Below are 20,037 nucleotides of genomic sequence, written 5' to 3'. Positions count from 1 at the left end.
GCACACAAATGAGCACATGTAACACTGGTGAAATCCGAGTGAGTTCAGTGGATTGTACCAATGCCAATTTTCTGGTTTTGACGTTGCACTCTAGTTATACAACATGTAACTACTGGGAGAAACTGGGTGAAGGGTATGCGGGACCTCCCTGTACATTTTTTGCAACATCCTGTGGATCTATAATTATTTTTTTTTAAGTTTTTTTCAAAAATAGACACCAAAAGGAGATGCGTTTTCCACTGAAGCGAATTGCCCATCTTCTTGGGCTTGCCGAAAATAATATAGGTTGTTCTTTTTTTTTAACTAGGTTCGAGTCAAAGGCCCCCAACACAATCACCATCACTCCTTCTCCTGTCAGCCTCTGGGCACACTCACCAATAGTAGAGAGTATAGTTAGTGTCAGGACTTGCATTCTTCCCAGGAAGCCAAGTACACTTCATGTAGCTCAGGTTGTGCCAAACGCATTGCAGCTCAGTCACCGCCGACTCAGGATCACCTAGAATATCCAGCCGAGAGTTTAGGACCCTTCTTTGCTTGTGATGCAAACCAGCCAATCACTCTGAGGCACGGCGGATGGTGAGGGTATTTCATGCCGCTCTACCACCAGCTGATTCCTAATCTCGCACCCCATTTTACCCGGAAGGCACCCAGGTCGGAGAAAATCCAAATCGAATTTGTTCACAACTTTCTCTCTCACCTCCTGATACTAAGAAAATATCTGTACTACCACTGAGGGACCCTAACTCTTGTACCTGTAACTGGAGAAAGAGGTTAAAGGTTAAACAATATTTCAATCATAGGAAATGACTATGGAATTCCTAAATGAATGTGAAAATGTAAACAACCCCTTTATGTACCTGTCTTTAAAAAAAAAAATTCATTGAGTTGTAATTTACCTTCCTGTCTTTTGATCAATACTGACACATCTTTTTTATTTTATTTTTTTTGAGGAAGATTAGCCCTGAGCTAACTGCTGCCAATCCTCCTCTTTTTGCTGAGGAAGACTGGCCCTGAGCTAACATCCACGCCCATCTTCCTCTCCTTTATATGTGGGAAGCCTACCACAGCATGGCTTGCCAAGCGGTGCCATGTCTGCACCCGGGATCCGAACCAGCGAACCACGGGCCACGGAAGCGGAACGAGCGCACTTAACCGCTGCGCCACCGGGCCGGCCCCATGACACATCTTGTTTTAAAAATTAAATAAACATTCGTCCTGAAGTGATCTAGGGAAAGGTAAGCATAACATAACTCTTCATAGTCGCTTATTGTGTGCTATGTCTATAGGAGCCCTAAAATCTTTAAGATCTGAAATTTCTACCTTTATAAAGCCTTTTGAGGTAAGGCATCATCATGTCTCTAAATTAAATTCCTGTTTAAAATGCAAACTTGCCATCACTCAGGATCTGTACTGAGCCATCATCAACCATTTTACTGTCATAATACAATTTAGGTTTTTTCAGATTATTTATTAAACTCCTAAAGAAATAAGAATAGGGAAGGTTAAGTTGTTTTAAACCATGCTCCCAGTCTCCTAGCAGTATTCTCTAATTTTACAAATATTACTTCATACACCCTGATGAGCACAATGCAGGGAGAGAGGATGGTCTGGAGAACAAGCCACGTAGTGCTAAGGTTTGGAGGCAGGCAATAGGGCCCTGCTCAACCAAGGGGCAACATGATATTAATAGGTAATACGTATACAGCATTTATTCTTTGCCAGGCACTATTTGAAGCACCTCACATACACTGACTTAGGTAATCCTCTCAACAGTCCTGGTACTATCGTCTTCCCCATTTTACAGATGAGGAAACTGAAGGCAGGAGGGGCTAAGTGATCTGCCCAAGGTCACACAACTAGTAGCTGGCAGAGCTGAGATTTAAACTCGGACATCTGGGCTCTGGCAGCCCTGCTCTTAATCAGTATATACCACTCCCTGCGTGAACATGCGAGCCAGAAGGACCCTGGCTGATGGGCAGGAAGGGAGTTGGGGGACGATGAGCCATGTGACTACTTGACAGCTTCTCCTAGGTTAGTCTTGATTGGAGCTAGGCCAGCATGCCCATTTTCCTTTTAACATCTTCCCCCAAATATATCCTGCATATCCAACTAATCTCTCTATACAATGAGTAAGAAAGCATCTCGGTTTTCTTAAGGCACTGAACCTGTAATCTGAAGACCTACAGCAACTCACTCAGCGCCCTTCTTCCTCATCAAACGGAGCAGGGTAATAATACATGCTTTGCTCACTTCACAAGATACGCTCATAAGGCTCCATTTAGGGGAGGAGCATGTGTGTATGTGTGTATCACTTTCCAAATTATTAACTGCTATGTAACTATTAGGCATTGTTATTCAAGTTGTGAGCACCTCGAAAGCAGGGACGTCCTCATTTTTATTATTGTGTTGCCAGCACCTAGTACAAGTGCCTGGCATTTATTAGACTCAGCGAATGTTTGAAAATTGAATGAATTAATGGACTGAACATAAGCATATGGATAATTTGGATTTATTCTCTAAATACCAAGAGATAGTGCTTTCACTTCTTACCTTCAGGGGGCGAGATGCACTTTTCAACCAAAATGCTAGGATTGTCACTTTCATTGGTGCTACACTGGGACCCCACTTGCAGACAAATCCTCTCATTCAGGGGCACTTCTTTTGAACGATGAGTTTCAGGAGCAATTTTCTAAGGTTAGGAAATAAAAAAAGAAGGCATTGCTGCAGCAAACACGCAGAAATACACTTAAGTAATAAAACATTAGCATGCCCAAATGTGTAAAAAAAAAAGGGAAAGTTATCAAATGGTATAGACCAGCGATTCTCAATCTGGGGTGATTTTGTCCCCGTCCCAAGACATTCGGTAATGTCTAGGAATATTTCTGGTTGTCATCACTTGGGAGGAGGGTACCACTGGCATCTAGTGGGTAGAGGCCAGGAATGCTGCTAAACATCCCACAAGGCACAGGACAGCCTCCCCTCCTCCTACAACAAAGAATTATCCTGCACCAAGTGTCAGCAGTGCCACCGTTGAGAAACCCTGGTATAGACAAAAGACAGTTAATCACATTTAAAATGTATAAACATCATGACATTTACCTATAAACCTACCATGCTAACATATCAACTGTTTAAAGACAATTTTATTTATTTATTTTTTTAAGATTGGCACCTGAGCTAACGACTGTTGCCAATCTTTTTTGTTCTGCTTTTTCTCCCCAAATCCCCCCAGTACATAGTTGTATATTTTAGTTGTGGGTCCTTCTAGTTGTGGCATGTGGGACGCCACCTCAGCATGGCCTGATGAGCGGTGCAATGTCCACGTCCAGGATCCAAACCAGCGAAACCCTGGGCCACTGAAGTGGAGCGTGTGAATTTAACCACTTGGCCATGGTGCCGGCCCCTAAAAGCAATTTTAAAGGAAACACAAGACTATCAAAATTCAATTACAAGCTGGGGCAGTAAACCATCAAGATCAAGGCAAAAAGGACTGCTTTAAGAATCCAGTAGTCCTGGTCATCTCTGAAGAGAGGAAGTAAAGAGGAGGAGCCTGAGGGCCAGAGACAGACTTTTCATTAAACATCTTTCTGTACTGGTCAACCTTTTTGACTCTCTCACATATAAACAGAAATTTTAAGGGTTGCTATCTGCACTGAGTATACCACACTCTTATTCTGAAAAGTATATAAGCTTTGTGGAACCACAGAAAGCAACTTATAGAAGCATACAGACATAAATCACAAACCTGGTTATGACGACTTAGAATAACGAGATTAAAAGGCTCCGCAGGAAATTAACATTTTCCAAGGTGACAGAGTTGGAAAAATTAAGAACAGAGCTTCTTTTAATCACAGCTCCAAGGAACTTCCTGTTTTGCAAGAGTTTCTGACTCAAGTTGGAGATCGTATTTCCTTGTATATACGTGCTGGTGGCCACGAAGGGGAAAACTCACCACAGTTCCCTCTGTCTGCCACCCTCAGGGCTACTCTGCCATTTCACATGCCTGCTGCCAGCTGAGCATGAGGGCAACTCTGAGATACCCTCACGCCAGGACATCAGGATGTCCTCTGAGAGGTAGCTGGCAAATCAACAATTAATGAACCATGGCAAAGATATGAAAGAAAAACCACTTCATGGAGACTGAACAGCTCTGAGACCCAGGCGAGAGAGCCCGCTGAAAAGGGAGTTAGTTGGTCAGCCCAGGAAGGAAAGAAAAACAGCAGTGTCTGTGAGCAAAATCCTGGCAGGGAGAAAAGAGAGGGTGACTTAGCTCCGTGGACACCGAGTATATGCGTGCCACCAGCAAAGCTACGCCTGCCCTCAGCGGGGCCTCCAACTATTCTTGGGCCGGTACATTTTCACGACTAACCCCTGACTCCTTGCCAAGAAACCTCCTTATCATTTGGCTTTCCACAAAGTTGCCGCCTACAGGCACGGAACATACCAGTTAAGCCAATAGAAGCCTTTCTAGAATGTTTCACCATTATAGTTCTCATGGCAAAGTAAGGAAGTGGCCCTTGAGAGATGAACGTGTGCTGAGAAAACGAACTTTCTCAGCCTGTGAAGCTGAGACCAGCCCCAGGATGGTGGTGACCGTGGCGGCAAAGCTCCGAGTGCAAATTTCACCAACCTCGCAATTTTACTAAGCACACCTACCTAGCCCTGAAGCAGCCACTTGACCCAAGGATCCTTGAGAATTCTTGTTTGGAAGCTGCATTTGCCCTCTGAGGACACCAGGGGAAAATGTACGATCCAATGCCATCAGTTTGAATCATCATGGAAAAATGCCAGTGCTCTTATTACATTAGATAGTGTTCCGGTGAGAGGCTGATGAGCTTTACTACACCAAGATTTTTATTATAATGGATCCTTTTTAATTAAAAAATACTATAGAACCTAAATCTGAACCTTATGTTTGGGGCATATAAATAATAAAATAACTTAGAAAAGAGACAGCAGGGGGAAAGACAAAATGATTTTTAAAAATCTCTTTCAAAGTTCAAGGTAAATATTATTAAACTGGCATGAATAGAGTAGGGACTCTAATTGTCAGTGATTGCCAAGCCAAACACAACTCTATCAGACAAAGAACTAAATCCTTTCCAGCAGATCTGGATGAAGTACTGTGATGACGCCCACGTGACTTTCGGCTGCGGTGACTCATTCTACTGGTAGCTGCTGTATGACATTATGCTCCACCCCTCAAGGAATCTGGCCTCCTTTGAAAATTTATCAAAAACCAAAGCCAGAGTCCTGAACTGACCCTTCCCCCTCAGGACTAATGTCCATTTGGCTGGATCACACCTTTCCTGATCTAGGTGCCTTTCCTCAGAAGTGGGAGGCAGCTTCAGCTTCTGCCCCTCTGGAGGCCGGGATGGAACAATGGCCTTTTACTTTATTTACCCAGTGAAATCTGCCTCTCTCTCAAGGATGAAAGCCATCTAAAATCCAATGCCAGATCCGTCTTCTACTTGCCAGATTGCGTAACTATTAGATATTGCTAAAACAATGGTGGAGGGCAGCCTCTTAAACTAATCTTGTATTTTGAAAAAACCATCTATGAATCCCTGTCTTCACCTTAATGGTCCTCCAATCTGAAGATCGATAATGACCTCAGGGGTTTATCTCATGTGGTAACTTGAGACCTTTGGACATTCGCATAAGCCTGCTAACACCAACTCTCCTATGCCAATGTTCCAGCATGCTTCAGAGGTCAGATACAGCCCAGTTTTGCCTGATGATGTGTCTGTCCAAAGGACAGAAAGAGGAAAGGAAAACCACTCCTGCCATTCATTCAAAACGTCAGGACTATAAACTTCGAAAGGTCCAGACAGGAAATCTCACATCACTGCTCAGAAGGAAGAATCCTTGTTTATCACAACTGTGGGATGGATAGCCATCAACGCTGCTAAATGGCTGGAATAAATGAGCGGGCCTTAGGCAGAGGTCACCCTTTCTGGTCTCCATCCGGTCTCTTCAGGGGCAAAAGGGAGGGCACAAGATTAGATATTAGGGTGAACCATAAAAATGACCTATAAAAGTGACAATTTCATAATGTTCAATCTAACAATAGTAATAATAATAAAAGCTAACAATTATTGAACACTAAGTCTTTCCCTCGTGCATTACAAACATCATCTCCTTAATACACACACCATTCAAATAAATAGGTATTATTATTAGCTCTTCCTCCCCAGCATTTCACAAACAAGGAAATGGAGGCTCAGAGAGGTTCAGTGATTTGCCCAAGGTCACACAGCTTGAAAGGGGAAGGGAAGATTTCAAACCCAATTCTATCTGATTCCACTACCTCCTAAAGTTACTTTTAAATCTAAATTTCTATAAGTATACTTAAGAATTAACCCCATTTCTAGGCTAGAATATCAGCATGTCTACCTGATTGGTCCTTGAGTATGGATGACAGGCTAATGAATAGGAAGCCATTTCAAAAAACATGACCTCTTCTCAGGGTCTTGATTAGAAACCTAGGTGGGGGCACTTTAAGGGTCTTTCCCAGGATTTCTCAAGGCTGAACTACCAAAGATGCCACTAACTGGGGCCAGCCCAGGGGCGCAGTGGTTAAGTTCGCACGTTCCACTTCTCGGCAGCTCAGGGTTCACCGTTTGGATCCCGGGTGCGTACATGGCACCGCTTGGCAAAAGCCATGCTGTGGCAGGCATCCCACATATAAAGTAGAGGAAGATGGGCAGGGATGTTATCTCAGGGCCAGTCTTCCTCAGCAAAAAGAGGAGGATTGGCAGCAGTTAGCTCAGGGCTGATCTTCCTCAAAAAAAAAAAAAGATGCCACTAAGACTTCAAATGCCTAAGGCCCCTCCTTAGGAACAAGAGGAAGCCAACAGCATGAAAAGAGGAACTCAGAGCATTACAAGTATTACAGACTAACACATTTAGAGGACCTCTTTTAAAATGCAAAAACTTCCGACTAGCCTCAACTCTTTATCAATTAACACCTAAGCCATAATGAACACCTCAGCAGGAAGTGGGCCCGGAAGGCAGATTAGCAAGTTTCCTTCAAGAGGAAGAGCCTGTTCCGGCTCACTTGATTAAGCTTTCACATACCTTTTTACCCGTGTCCCAGCAAGACAGAGAAGTGAGCAGGGCCACACTTTACACACAAGGAAACCAAGGCTCAGAGAGGTTAACTAACTCACCCCAGGCCGCCGAGCTGGCTAAGAGTGGTGCAGCAACTAGAACCTAGTTCTCCTGACTCTTCCTGCCACCAAAGCTGCTTGGACATGGTGACTTCACAATTCACTGATCCAAAGCACTGTCACTAATAACGACTTCTCATTCTGCCTCTTCAAAATCCTGGACAAATTCAACCACAAACATCCCCCACCTCCCACCGCGCACGCACACACTCTCTGAAAGAAGGTATAGATATACAACAGCTTTGAACAGATGATCTGATGCTTTGAAGAACCTGTCGATTAGAAGGGGCTACAAACCAATAAGGCACAAGAGAAAACGTCACTGAATAAGATTATCATAAAGAACCTGAAATTATCCAATCTCCTAACAAAAATTCACTTAAAGCAGTGAACTACATCTGACTGGAAAGGCTGAAAAGTTCCCTCATTTTTCCTCAGGCATCAGGAAACCTTCCGGTCGACCCCAGTTGCCACCAGCATCCTATTTTTCACTTTCCATATGCACATTTATCACATAGTTCTTGCATATCTACCCGTGCATATGCTTAGCAAGCAGTAAACGTGAAAATTCCCTGAGAAAGTGAAAGTGTTGTACAGATACAAGGCTACAGGCAACAACATAAGAACAATTTTAACATATTTATTGAGTGCCAAATAGATAACGACATCTAGTATTTCCTATCAAAGTAATTTCAATTGCATTATCAAATAATTACCAAATATTTTCAAATGTTCAATTTTGTCAACAGTTGTTTCTGTAATTTTCCCAGTTAAAATCTGGACTCAACACAAAACAAAATTCCCACTCTGAAGTAAGATTAGAATTTGGCTTATTCTTGGCTCCAATTCATAGTGTTCACTTTACCTAATCAATGCAGTATGTTCCAGAAAACTTACCTTATCTTGTTTGTTGCCAAAATGGCTAAAATACCACAGACTACAATTCGGGCTGACTCCCTCAGGAGGATTCCATGTCCATATGACCGTGCAGAGGTTTTCAACAGAAACACTCAAATTTGTCACAGGTGGCTGACTCTCTGTCCAAATCAAGCACAAGAAATACATTTATCAGGGGCTGGCCCAGTGGCACAACGGTTAAATTCGCACGTTCTGCTTTGGCAGCCCAGGGTTCACTGGTTCGGATCCCAGGTGTGGACATGGCACCGCTTGGCAAGCCATGCTGTGGCAGGCGTCCCACATATAAAGTAGAGGAAGATGGGCACGGATGTTAGCTCAGGGCCAGTCTTCCTCAGCAAAAAGAGGAGGATTGGCAGCAGATGTTAGCTCAGGGCTAATCTTCCTCAAAAAAAAAAAGAAATATATTTATCAACATCAACTAGTGTTTTTAGTGGCTCATTTAATCCATTCCTCCAAGTCTTAGAGGCCAAGAATAATAAAACTGATGAGCCAGCCCCGTGGCCTAGTGGTTAAAGTATGGCACACTCCACTTGGGAGGCCCAGGTTTGGTTCCTGGTTGTGGAACCACATCACTCATCTGTCAGTGGCCATGCCATGGCAGTGGCTCACATAGCAGAACTAGAAGGACTTACAACTAGAATATACAACTACGTATTGGGGAGGGAAAAAAAAGAGAGGAAGATTGGCAATAGATGTTAGCTCAGAGCGAATTTTTCCCAGCAAAAAAAAAAAAAGAAAAGAAGAAGAAAACTGGGTTAACATATCTCCCATTTATTGAGCCAGGCACTAAGTACTCTCCACATATTAATCTGTTGAATCCTCATAACAACCTTAGGAGACAGGGGCTACCAGCCTCACCTTAAAGAGGAGGCGACTGAAGCACAGGGACATTGAGTCACTCACCCTATATCCCATGGCTAGTAAATGGCAGAGCTGGGATGCAAACCCAGAAAGTGTGGCTCCAAGGCCGCGTTCTTTTTTTTTTTTTCAAGTTTGGCACCTGCGCTAACATCTGTTGCCAATGGTTTTTTTCTTCTTCTTCTCCCAAAGCCCCTTGTACATAGTTGTATATTCTAGTTGTGAGCACCTCTGCTTGTGCTATGTGGGATGCCACCTCAGCATGGCCTGATGAACGGTGCCATGTCCACACCAGGGATCCGAACCTGTGAACCCTGGGCCGCTGAAGCAGAGCATGTGATCTTAACCACCCGGCCACAGGGCCAGCCCACAAGGCCACATTCTTAACTACTTGCTATAGTGTAAACACAAAGAGCATATTCTTAAATTTCTGTTTTCCTCCTGCAGGAATTTGGAGTTCCCTACACTTGGGATCCACGTGTCACTCAATACAGACCCTTCAATCGGGGCAGTTCTGAGAGTGAGTCTGACTAGCCCATCTTTAATCGTGCCTTCTAACATGACCTGGTAATTGTTTTTAACTTTTCCAAAGGAGTACTGAGAAAGACTTAACAGCCCTGTTGCTCCCCTGAGTCTAACAGTAGACAGCTGGAACTGTAGCTTTGCCTAATCTCAAGAGAAAAGGAAAAGAGGAGAAACTGTGAACCAGCGTCTTAAAAATGTGTTTCATCTGGAGAAAATCCACCACTGCCTCCACCAGATATTTACTGCCTCTATTATTCTGCACCTGGCTCTAAGATCAGGGAAAGGAGTTTTAATGCTTCTGCCAAATGCAGGGAAACACACACACACAGAGGAAGGGAAAGGAAACATCCTTTCACACTTTCCTGAGAACTTCTGAGACCAGGACTACCAAAGTCATCGCCCAGACACTGGGTGAGGGGTATGCCGGAATTATCTGTCCTATCTTTGCAACTTTTCTGTAAATTGAAACTTATCCCGGAGCCGGCCCCATGGCCGAGTGGTTAAGTTCATGCGCTCCACTTCGATGGCCCAGGGTTTCACTAGTTTGGATCCTGGGTGCGGACATGGCACCACTCGTCAGGCCATGCTGAGGTGGCGTCCCACATGCCACAACCAGAAGGACCCACAACTGAAAATATACAACTATGTACCAGGAGGCTTTGGGGAGAAAAAGGAAAAAAAAAAAGATTGGCAACAGTTGTTAGCTCAGGTGCCAATCTTTAAAAAATAATAAAAAATTTAAAAAAAAAGAAACATCCTCAAAAAAAGTTTATCAAACTAACTTAAAAAACAATGCCCCCAAATTGCCTAAAGTGGCAAACAATCATTACTAATTACTTAAGGACTACAGTTATAGTCATTTATCAATTGATCGAGTTATATTTTATACTCTATGCCAACACTTTGGAGCACACTGGGCCTCTTACAGAATACTTATACCACTACTTTCCTCTCGAACTGAACCAAAAATTCCACTGATCCCCAAATATCAACCCCACAGGCCCTTCCCCAACAGTCAGTTTTTCACAAAGCAGCCTGCAAAGGCCCTCGACTCTCGATATTCATTCCCTCTTTCCCGACTCTACTACCATTAGCTTTTCCGCAAAGTGAAAGGCCCAACCGTAGGGAAGAGCAGCCCACAGCAGGCCAGGTCCTTGTGGAATGAGGGAATTCCTACTGCACTGCATTAAAACCCAGCTAATGGCAGGGAGCCCCAATGGCGCGGGCAACGGTGCTAGCATTAGGATTTTAAGGGATGAGAGGGGTGTACAGCTATCTTCTTTTGGCCTTTTCTAACAACACATCAATGATATTTTTGAAGACAAATCATTTGTCAGGTATAGAGCCTCTAATAAAAACTTTGCTCCTACTGAAGGCTACTATCTACTTTAGGATTATCTGCCTTATTCTGCAGCTTCCAGAAACACTGCAGCAAACACACTTCCTGACACTCTACCTTCCCACCTACCTCCCAGTTGCATACAAAAATTAAAGCCCTCATAATAAAAATATTACCTATTTTTGGTTCGCTTAAACAATACCCCAATTTTCAAGGTAGTTTAAGACCTTTTTAAATCTATTTCTTAAGCTCAGTATTTTAATAGAACAATAGCCTGCCCTATTTCCAATCTCTCAAATGGGTTTCATTTTTTTCCCCATCTGTTCTGAAGCGTGCTTTAGTCAGATATTCTAACTGGTTTACATTTTAGGCTACTTCTGGCTATCTGCCATCCTTTTTTTTCCTAATGATTCCTTCCATTTCTCTCGAGACTTTTCTACTTCCTATAGTACTTTAAAACACACACACAGACACACATTCACTCACACTCTGAAACTTTAAATACAATCTCCAAACATTTATATATGAATACATGTGTATATGTGTATAACACATCCAGATATATAAATGACTGCACTTGTTGTAAAGGTCTCTAACAGCTCCTATGCAAGACACATAACTTCAGCACAGTGTAGTGATGAAGAGCGTGGACTCGAGCCAGACTGCCTGAATTCATATCCCAGCTCTGCTACTTACTAGCTAGCAAGTTACTTAAGTTCTCTATGCCTCAGTTTTCTCACCTCTAACATAAGGACGATAATAATAACCTATTGAGACAGGGTTATTATAAGGATTAAATGAGTTAATACAAATAAAATGCTCAGAACAGTGCCTGGCACAGAGCAAGTGTAATGAAAATGTTAGCTATCTGCTTTCTTTCCTTCAGAAGAGACAGAACAGTTCTGAACAATCGCTTTGGTTTCCAACGGAAGTGAAACGTGCCCGTGGACTTTGAGAGAGACTAAGTATCCCTTCTGTCTGACGAGCTTTCTTTAGGCATCTAATTTCAGCCATTTCTTCGGGATTGATCACTGACTTTAGACAGGGGAGCGGGAAGGAGAGAGGAACTCGAGTAGCTCCCCCATGGAAATGTCAAAGCTCCAGTGAGTCTACGGTCATCCAGCACAACATCCTATTCTAATTAGGAATTAACATGATCAATGCTCCTTCTAATAATAAGGCATGTTGCTTAGCTAATAGCTTTTGCTTTCTCCTGTTCAATCACAGGAGCTAGTAGAGGCATGCATATTTCGGGAAAAGTTAAGGAAATCACAAGAGTCACATATGAGTCATCCATCTCCTTCCCTTACTTACATCTACTCATTCATCAACCTCTATCCATTTTTTTCTTGCAACATCTCTCTTAATCATCCCAATCACACTAATGTGCTCTGCTGGGCCCTGTGAGGCAGGCAGACATCAGTAAGTCATGGTCCTGGACAGGAGGCGTTCACAACACACCTTTCTAGTGGACACCTTCGACCCTAGATTCCTGGGTAGCTTCACGCTCCAGCGATTCCCCTCATCCAGTCAAGTCGCCCTGCTTGTTTCTCCTCCAGGGTCATTTCTCTCACCCTGTGCCCCACTTGGGCCTTCAAGGGTAAATGAAGCTCTTCTGCCTGGACTGACTTTGCCGATGCACCCTCCTACCAAGCCAGGCTCCTTGCTGACCACAAAGGAGCACTCTCACCCGCACTTCTGGGTCTCTGCTCTTGCTCTGCCCCCCTAAATGGGAATAACTTCTCCACGTACTCAAAATCCACCCGTCCTAAAGGTCTACCTCAAGTTTTACCTCTTCTGTGAAACTACCAGGCCACAGTTTCCACTCTTCTGAAAGCCTACAGTACTTATTGCTTGGACCACACAGTTTGGCCATTATAAAGCGAATCTCCAATATATGGTCATTTGCTTCATAACAAATGGCCCGTACACACTTTCATGGATCCCAACCAGTCCCGCCCTGCTACTCCGGGAGGCGCCCAGCTCCTCTTCTAGTCAAGGACTTCCCTCACTTCCACAGAGGCGCTAAAGACGGTGGTTAAGGGCACGGCCTCTGGAATCAGGCTGCCAGGGTTGGAAGCCTGGCTCCTCCACTCCACCAGCTATCAGACTTCAAGCAGGGCTCTGAGCCTCACTGTGCCTCAGCTTCCTCATATACAAAATGGGACTCATAACAGCACCTACCAGGATAGGCTGCGTGTAACGATTAAATGAAATAGGACAAGCCAAAAACTTAGAACACTGCCTGGCATAGAGCAAACAGTATAGAAATGCTAGTTGTTGTTAAGATATGCCACAGTGTGGGCTACCAAGGTAAACAGACTCAACTAAGCTGGTAACCTAATCATGTTTATAAACACTCTGAAGATTAGAGCTGGAAGAGCCCTTAGAACTTATGAGTCCAACTTCCTCCTTTCACAGATGGGAAAACTGCTGCACAAGGGAGGGGAAATGACAAGCCCAGAGTGCCACTGCTGGGAAATGTCAGACCACTGACATTCACGACCCCTGTCTTTCTTTTCTTCACCTACCCCATGGGGAAAAAAGTGTCTGTACGCTAAGTAACCAAGTTACCGATGAACCACTGTGACAAAAGTGATTAAGTTGGGAGCCAGCCCTGATGGCCTAGTGGTTAAAGTTTGGCACACCCCACTTCAGCGGCCTGGGTTCAGTTCCTGGACGTAGAACCATACTATTCATCTGTCAGTAGCCATGCTGTGGCCGTGGCTCACACAGAAGAACCAGAAGAACTTACAACTATACACAACTATGTACTGGGACTTGGGAAGGGAGGAAGAAAAAAAAGGAGGACAACTGGTAACAGATGTTAGCTTAGGGCAAATCTTCCCCTGCAAAAAAAAAAAAATCTTCCTAGAGAAAAAGACATCTGAATGGAATTTTTAAAAAAACTGATTAAGTCAGGGGTTGCCAGTAGTCATAAGTCACTTAACAACAGGACACGGTCTGAGAAATGCATCATTGGTTGACTTCGTCATCATGCAAATATCAGTGTACTAACACAAACCTAGATGGTATAGCCTACTCCACACCTAGGCTAGATGATATTAATCTTCTGGGCCCACAGTCATATATGCAGTCTGTCACTGACAGAAACGTTGTTATGCGGCACATGACTGTATTGTCTAGAAAGCCAGCTGTTGTTTCAGATGTGTGTGAGAAGGAGTCTGTAGGAGGGAGAGTGCTAGAACAGTACTGTGAAAATCTGAAGACTAATGAGATGGGTGACTCTAGACAAGTCCCTTCCCTCCTCTGGACTGAGTTTCCCCCCGTGATTATGGGAATCGATCTCCCCAACTGAACCAGAGGCACCTTCAGGGCAAGGATTATTCTAGGCTAACCTACAGAGCCTGGCTTAGTAATAAACAAGGCTGACACTTGAGTAATTATTGACTGAGAAGTTCTAACCTCCTTCAAGCCACCACTCAAACGTCACCTTTTCAGTAAGGTCTTCTCACTCCACCCTATTTACACTGGCAAACGCCTTCCCGGCTTTGTTTTACTGCACAGGACTTATCACCATCTGACATACCTTACACTTTTTTTCCCTCTCTGACTCTGCCAATAGCATACAAGCGCCACAGGGCAGGGACCTGATCTGTTTTGCTCACCCCTGAATCCTCAGCCCCTAGAACCCTGCCTGGCCCAGAGCAGACTCGGCATAGTTTTGTTGACTGAATCAATAGAGGGCATCCAGGTTTCCTAACCAACATTTCAACTTGGGTTTCAAAGCACAACACATTGGTGAACATGCAATAAGCATATTATGCGTGTTTGTGTCAATGTAATAACAAAACCTATCAACGCTACTACTGTCACCCCAAATGTCCAAAAGGCCACGCATGCCGGGAGCTGTCCGTGAGAAGTCATTAGCCCCCAACTTTTCACAGGGCCTCTGCCGGGCTGATGAAAAGTTGCGGCACAGGGTGAGAGGTATATGCGAACTCTGTACTGTTTTTTGCAACTTTCCTGTAAATCGAAACTTATTCCAAACTATAAACGTTATTTAAAAAAAAAAAAAAAAAAGGAAAAGGCATTGGCCCGGATGCTGCTCTGGGTTTCCCAACGGATTCTCGGACGCCAAAGGAGCCCGTGACCCTCACATCCTTTCCCTACAGGGACGAGGATCTTTGGAGGGTCCCTTCAACTCCCATCCCCTGACCGGAGCGGCGCGGTCCCAGCTCGCCCGGCCCTCGGTCGCCGTCCCTGCCGGCTCCTGGCCCTCATCCCTTCCTGCGCTCTCAGGCGACATTCCGGGTCGGACCCGCCACCCTCCGACGCCGCGGGCATGTTTCGGTCCCGCACCGCGGGGCCAGGCTCCTAGGCTTTTCCCGTCTACGCAGGGGAAGTGCGGCGAGGAGTCGCCGTCACCGCTCCACAGCCGTCCCCGGCGCCCGGAGCCGGGAGAGCCCCGCCACTCCTGCCCCGCGAACCGGGCGCGGGAGGTTGCGAAGCCGAGCGCGGGTCGCCCCCGCCGCCCCCCGGCCCCCGGCGTCCCCGGGCCCACCGTCCTCGCCCTGGTCCCCGCCGCCACCGGCCCCCGGCCCCCGGCGTCCCCGGGCCTACCGTCCTCGCCCCCGCCGCCCCCCGGCCCCCGCACCCCGCCCCCAGCCGCCCTCGGTCCCCGGCGCGCCCCCGCCGCCCCCGGCCCCCGCCGCCCCGTGACCCTCGGCGCGCCCCCGCCGCCCCCGGCCGCCGCGCGGATCCCAGGGCCGCACTCACCGGTGGGCGCGGCGCCGCCGCCGCCGCGGGCGCAGAGCAGCAGCGCCCACAGCCCGCAGAGCCGTGCCGGCCGCTCCATGCAGCCCGCAGCCTCGGAGCCCGGCCGGGCTGTAGCCTCGGCAGTCCCCGCCTCCCCGCTCCCTCTCCCACTTCCCGGCTCCGGCGCGGACGGGAAGGGCCGCCCCGCCCACTGGCCGCAGGTAACCCAGCGGGCTCTCGCGGGCCAAGAGCGGGGCCGGCGGCTCGGCTCCCGCGGCTCCCGCGGGCGCGACCCCTGGCGCTGCCGCCACGCCGCCTCGGGCCCTGGCGTCCTGTCTCCGGCCACACAGAACTTCCTCGACCACGTCGCGGCCCAGCCCCAGCGCCGGCCCGTCCCCGCCCTCCGCGCGGGGGAGCCAGTCCTGCCCGGCGTTGCCGCTGCGAGCAGACTTGCGGGGCCTCGAGGTGCCAAGGGCTGCGCCCTGCTGGGCACCGGGGCAGGGCCGTCCACCAGGAAAAGCCTTGGCCTGGGAGTCCGGAGACGCGGCCTCTGAGCCCTTGTTTTCTAAACTCTGACTCCAGGGTTAGTAATCCCAGTCCCACCTCACAGGGTGGACTTGGAAGACCAAACAGGGGACTTGGCAGGAGCGTGCTTTGTGAAAAGGACGAAAGGTATATTTGACGGCTGGTGATACATAATGTTGAGTCGGAAAAGAAAGCAAAATTCTAACTGTGAGGGATAGTGCCATACTCTGTACTTGGGTTTTTAAAAGCACACAGCCAACTTTCTACATATTTCTTTTACATGGATATATATTGAGAGGATGGAAGGTGACTTGCAAGGACATACATTGAACAGAAACTGGGTGACTGCGAGGGTCAGTGAGGCTGGAGATGGAGGAAAACGGAACCCTTATTAGTTTCCTATTGCTACTGTAACAAAGTACCACGAATTTAGTGACTTACAACACAGTTTTATGATATTAGAGTTCTGGAGGTTAGAAGTCTGACTTGGACTAAAATCAAGGTGTGGGCAGAGCTGGATTCCTTCTGGAAGTTCTAAGGGAGAATCTGTTTGCTCGCCTTTCCAGTTTCTAGAGACTGCCCACATTCCTTGGCTTGTTGCTATACCACTCAGACCTCTGCTCCCCTTGTCACATCGCCTTCTCTGACTCTGACCTTCCTGCCTCCCTTTTTCATTTATAAAAATCGTTCCTAGGGTTTATAAATTTACTTTTATTACTTTATAAATAGTAATTACTTTATAAATAGTAATTATAAAATTACTATTAGATTGGACCTTCCAGATAATCCATGATAATCTCCCCATCTCAAAACCCTTCATTTAATCACATCTGCAAAGTCCCTTTTGCCATATAAGGTAACATATTCACAGTTGTCTGGGATTAGGGCATGAGCATCATGGGAGGGGAGGCGTTATTCTGTCACTACCCCCAAAAAAGAGTCATGTCTGGCTAGATGATGAGCCCCACTCACTGAGGTGTATTTTGCTTGAATTAAGCCAGTGTAAACACCTGAAATCTGTTGCAGAAAAATAGCAATAAAAGTGTTGATAATACACCTGGTCCAGACCCCACTCAAAGGGCATGGGGATGTTTAACCTATCCGAAATAAAGGCTTCACTCTTGGAATTAAGGCCTTCAAGTTCAATAAATATTTATTGTCCTTCCAGGATCTGTGTTCATTAAAAGCAGACCCTGCCAGCAAAGAGCTGCAAGCAGTGTGAGGGGCTCATAAGAGCAAGAAGAAGGAGTCAGAGGACAGAGAGAAGGGGCACCTTATGGGAGGGAAGGGGCAAGGCGGCTTCCAGGAGGCAGGCCTGCCTGCGCTGAATCTTGAGATGTTAAGTCTTGCGGTTCAAGGTTCAGAATAAATCCTTGCCTGCATATGTCACTGAATAAAACAATGTTTATGACAACACTTTGTAAACTACTGAAGCCTGTAGAACTGAGAGATATTACTATTATTTCTAAATCCCTCCTTCCCCCCAAATAGGCCAGCCACTCTCTATCCTCTAAGACCTCCCCTCCCTCATCAGCACACGCATACCGTTGTTGACATTTGCTATAAACATTATACAATAGGTTTATACTAATGTTTCCAAAATGATTATGTCATCTGCCTTTTAAGAAGTCTCCAGTTGGAACACGAGTCCCCAGGGACTGGCTGAGTGCCGTCATGGGCACTGTCTGGCATTGACTGAGCGACTGCTTAATGAAATGAACAGTAATGGCAGCAAATGATTAGAAAAATCAGGGTCATAACTTGTTATTAGTCTCCAGAAAAGGCCCTGAGAATTTGAGCATTGTGAGGAAAAAGACAGAGGGCAGTGGCGTGGCCAGAATAGTGCCAGCCTGCTGTCCGTAAGACTGTTATAGTCAGTTCCACTTCCTCTCGACCCTAAACGTGAAGCAACATTAAAAAAAATTGGGGGAAGGGGGTGGTGAGGGTTAGGAATGCTGTTTCTTCAACATCAAACTTTTATTTGTAATCTCTGTGTACTTTTACTCAAAGAGCATGTTGGGTGGAATTGGGCCACTGCCCTGGTCTGCAGAAAGATGAAGACAAATGGAAGGCTTTCCAGGAATTGCAATAAGCAAAGAGCTCTCATTTTGGCTTTGTGTAATCAAAGTCCTGATGAGTCAACATCAAGTTTAACTTTAACCCTTAATTCATTGAGCCCTGATGACTTGGGTGTGAGCCTATCAATTGCCTTTCTTTTTGCTTTGCTTGGGGGTGGATGGAATTCTGGGCCACTGTATTTAGCGTTTTTGATCTTCACACTTCTCACTAAGGCTTTCTTCTTTTCTGTCAGTGGAGTTAGAAAAGGGCACAGGGGCCGGCTCCGTGGCCGAGTGGTTAAGTTTGCCCACTCCGCTGCGGCAGCCCAGGGTTCGGATCCTGGGTGCGGACATGGCGCCGTTTGTCAGGCCACGTTGAGGCGGTGTCCCACATCCCACAACTAGAAGGACCTGCAACTAAGATATACAACTATGTATGGGGGCAGGGTTGAGGAGATAAAGCAGAAAAAAAAATAAAGAAAAAGAAGATTGGCAACAGTTGTTAGCTCAGGTGCCAATCTTAAAAAAGAAAAAAAAGAAAAGGGCACAAATGGGGCCAGCCCGGTGGCGCAGCAGTTAAGTTCACACGTTCCACATCTCGGCGGCCCGGGGTTCGCCGGTTCGGATCCTGGGTGTGGACATGGCACCACTTGGCAAAAGCCATGCTGTGGTAGGCGTCCCACATATAAAGTAGAGGAAGATGGGCACGGACGTTAGCTCAGGGCCAGTCTTCCTCAGCAAAAAGAGGAGAGTTGGTAGCAGATGTTAGCTCAGGGCTAATCTTCCTCAAAAAAAAAAAAAAAGGCACAAATGAAAATATCTGGGAGGAAAGAGCGATGTCCCTCTTTCCAAAGTCAGGTCTCCTTCCAGTCAGTTAGAGACAGCCTCCCGAGTTCATAAAGGACATTGACACCAGCATACGTATATCAGTTGCTTAGCTAAGAATTCTGGCTTTTAGGCAAAAATCTCACAAAGGGTCTTGTACGTTTTATTAAGTAAAAAACCAAACTGATCCTCACTGTCACTGTAATACAAGGAGAAAAGGGAAGTAGTAAACAGGGAATTTCCCTCCTTCTGACGCTAGAGCAATGGTTCCCAGCCCGAGCTGACTTTGCCTCCCCAGGGTACATTTGGCAATGGCTGTGATATCGAACCTGAAGTGAGTTCGCTCGCCCGTTGCACAGCAAGCCAATCTCTGACACCGGGGGGTAATGGAAGAAAGTAGGAATTTTATTATTGCACAGCGATGAGCAAGGAGAGAGGGCAGCTAACGCTGAAATCCCAAACTTCTCGAAAAGCTAAAAGGAAGGGTTTTTATTTGGGGTTTTAGGTAGGGGAGGGGGAGCATATGGCCTTGCTGGTCAGAGCTTTCCCACCAGCCTGTATCTCTTTGCGGGAGGAGATAGTCCAGGTGCTTGTCGTTGACGGTGTCTGTCTCCATGGAGAACAGTGGATTCTGGAGCCAGGAAGCCAGAGAGTAAGCAGGGAGAGTGTTTTGGTTTTAACCTCATGTATGCTGGGTTTGATGTAGGGAAACTGATGTCAGGGTCGGTATCATCTGGAGATATTTTTGGTGGTCACGACTTGGGGTGGGGGTCATGCTACTGGCCTCTAGTGGGTAGAGGCCAAGGATGCTGCTAAACATCCTACTATGCACAGGACAGTCCCCCACAACAAAGACTTATCTGGCTCAAAATGACAACGCTGCCAAAGTTGAGAAACCCTCAACTTGGTTAGCATACTCTTTGCTATCTTTTGTACTTCACCCCTACCCACCCATTCATTGTCCCCATGCCCACCAAAAATGAGTGAGAGGTTAATGCTAGAAGTACTTATCCTTGACACCTCCCTTTCCTGTATCTAGTGCCCATAGTTTCCCCACCTGGCCGTGTAGCCGTGCAGTCACTTATATCATAAAGCATGT

The 20,037-nt window shown here is 46.2% G+C and overlaps 1 protein-coding gene across 1 annotated transcript in view; it reads right to left on the bottom strand.

Annotated features, from left to right (window-relative positions):
• Positions 1-15,923, bottom strand: part of IL13RA1 (interleukin 13 receptor subunit alpha 1) — a 53,174-nt gene extending 37,251 nt beyond the window's left edge. The window contains exons 1-4 of the mRNA XM_023634258.2: positions 15,553-15,923; positions 8,070-8,209; positions 2,551-2,689; positions 376-496 (exon numbers count right to left, since the gene is read on the bottom strand). Of these exons, the coding sequence (XP_023490026.1) occupies positions 376-496; positions 2,551-2,689; positions 8,070-8,209; positions 15,553-15,631 (479 nt within the window). The 5' untranslated portion in view covers positions 15,632-15,923. The remainder of the gene's footprint in view (positions 1-375; positions 497-2,550; positions 2,690-8,069; positions 8,210-15,552) is intronic.
• Between the last annotated feature and the right edge of the window lie 4,114 nt (positions 15,924-20,037).

The sequence above is a fragment of the Equus caballus genome, chromosome X, assembly GCF_041296265.1.
Source record: "Equus caballus isolate H_3958 breed thoroughbred chromosome X, TB-T2T, whole genome shotgun sequence".
Taxonomy (NCBI): domain Eukaryota; kingdom Metazoa; phylum Chordata; class Mammalia; order Perissodactyla; family Equidae; genus Equus; species Equus caballus.
This window is presented reverse-complemented; position numbering and strand designations above follow the sequence as displayed.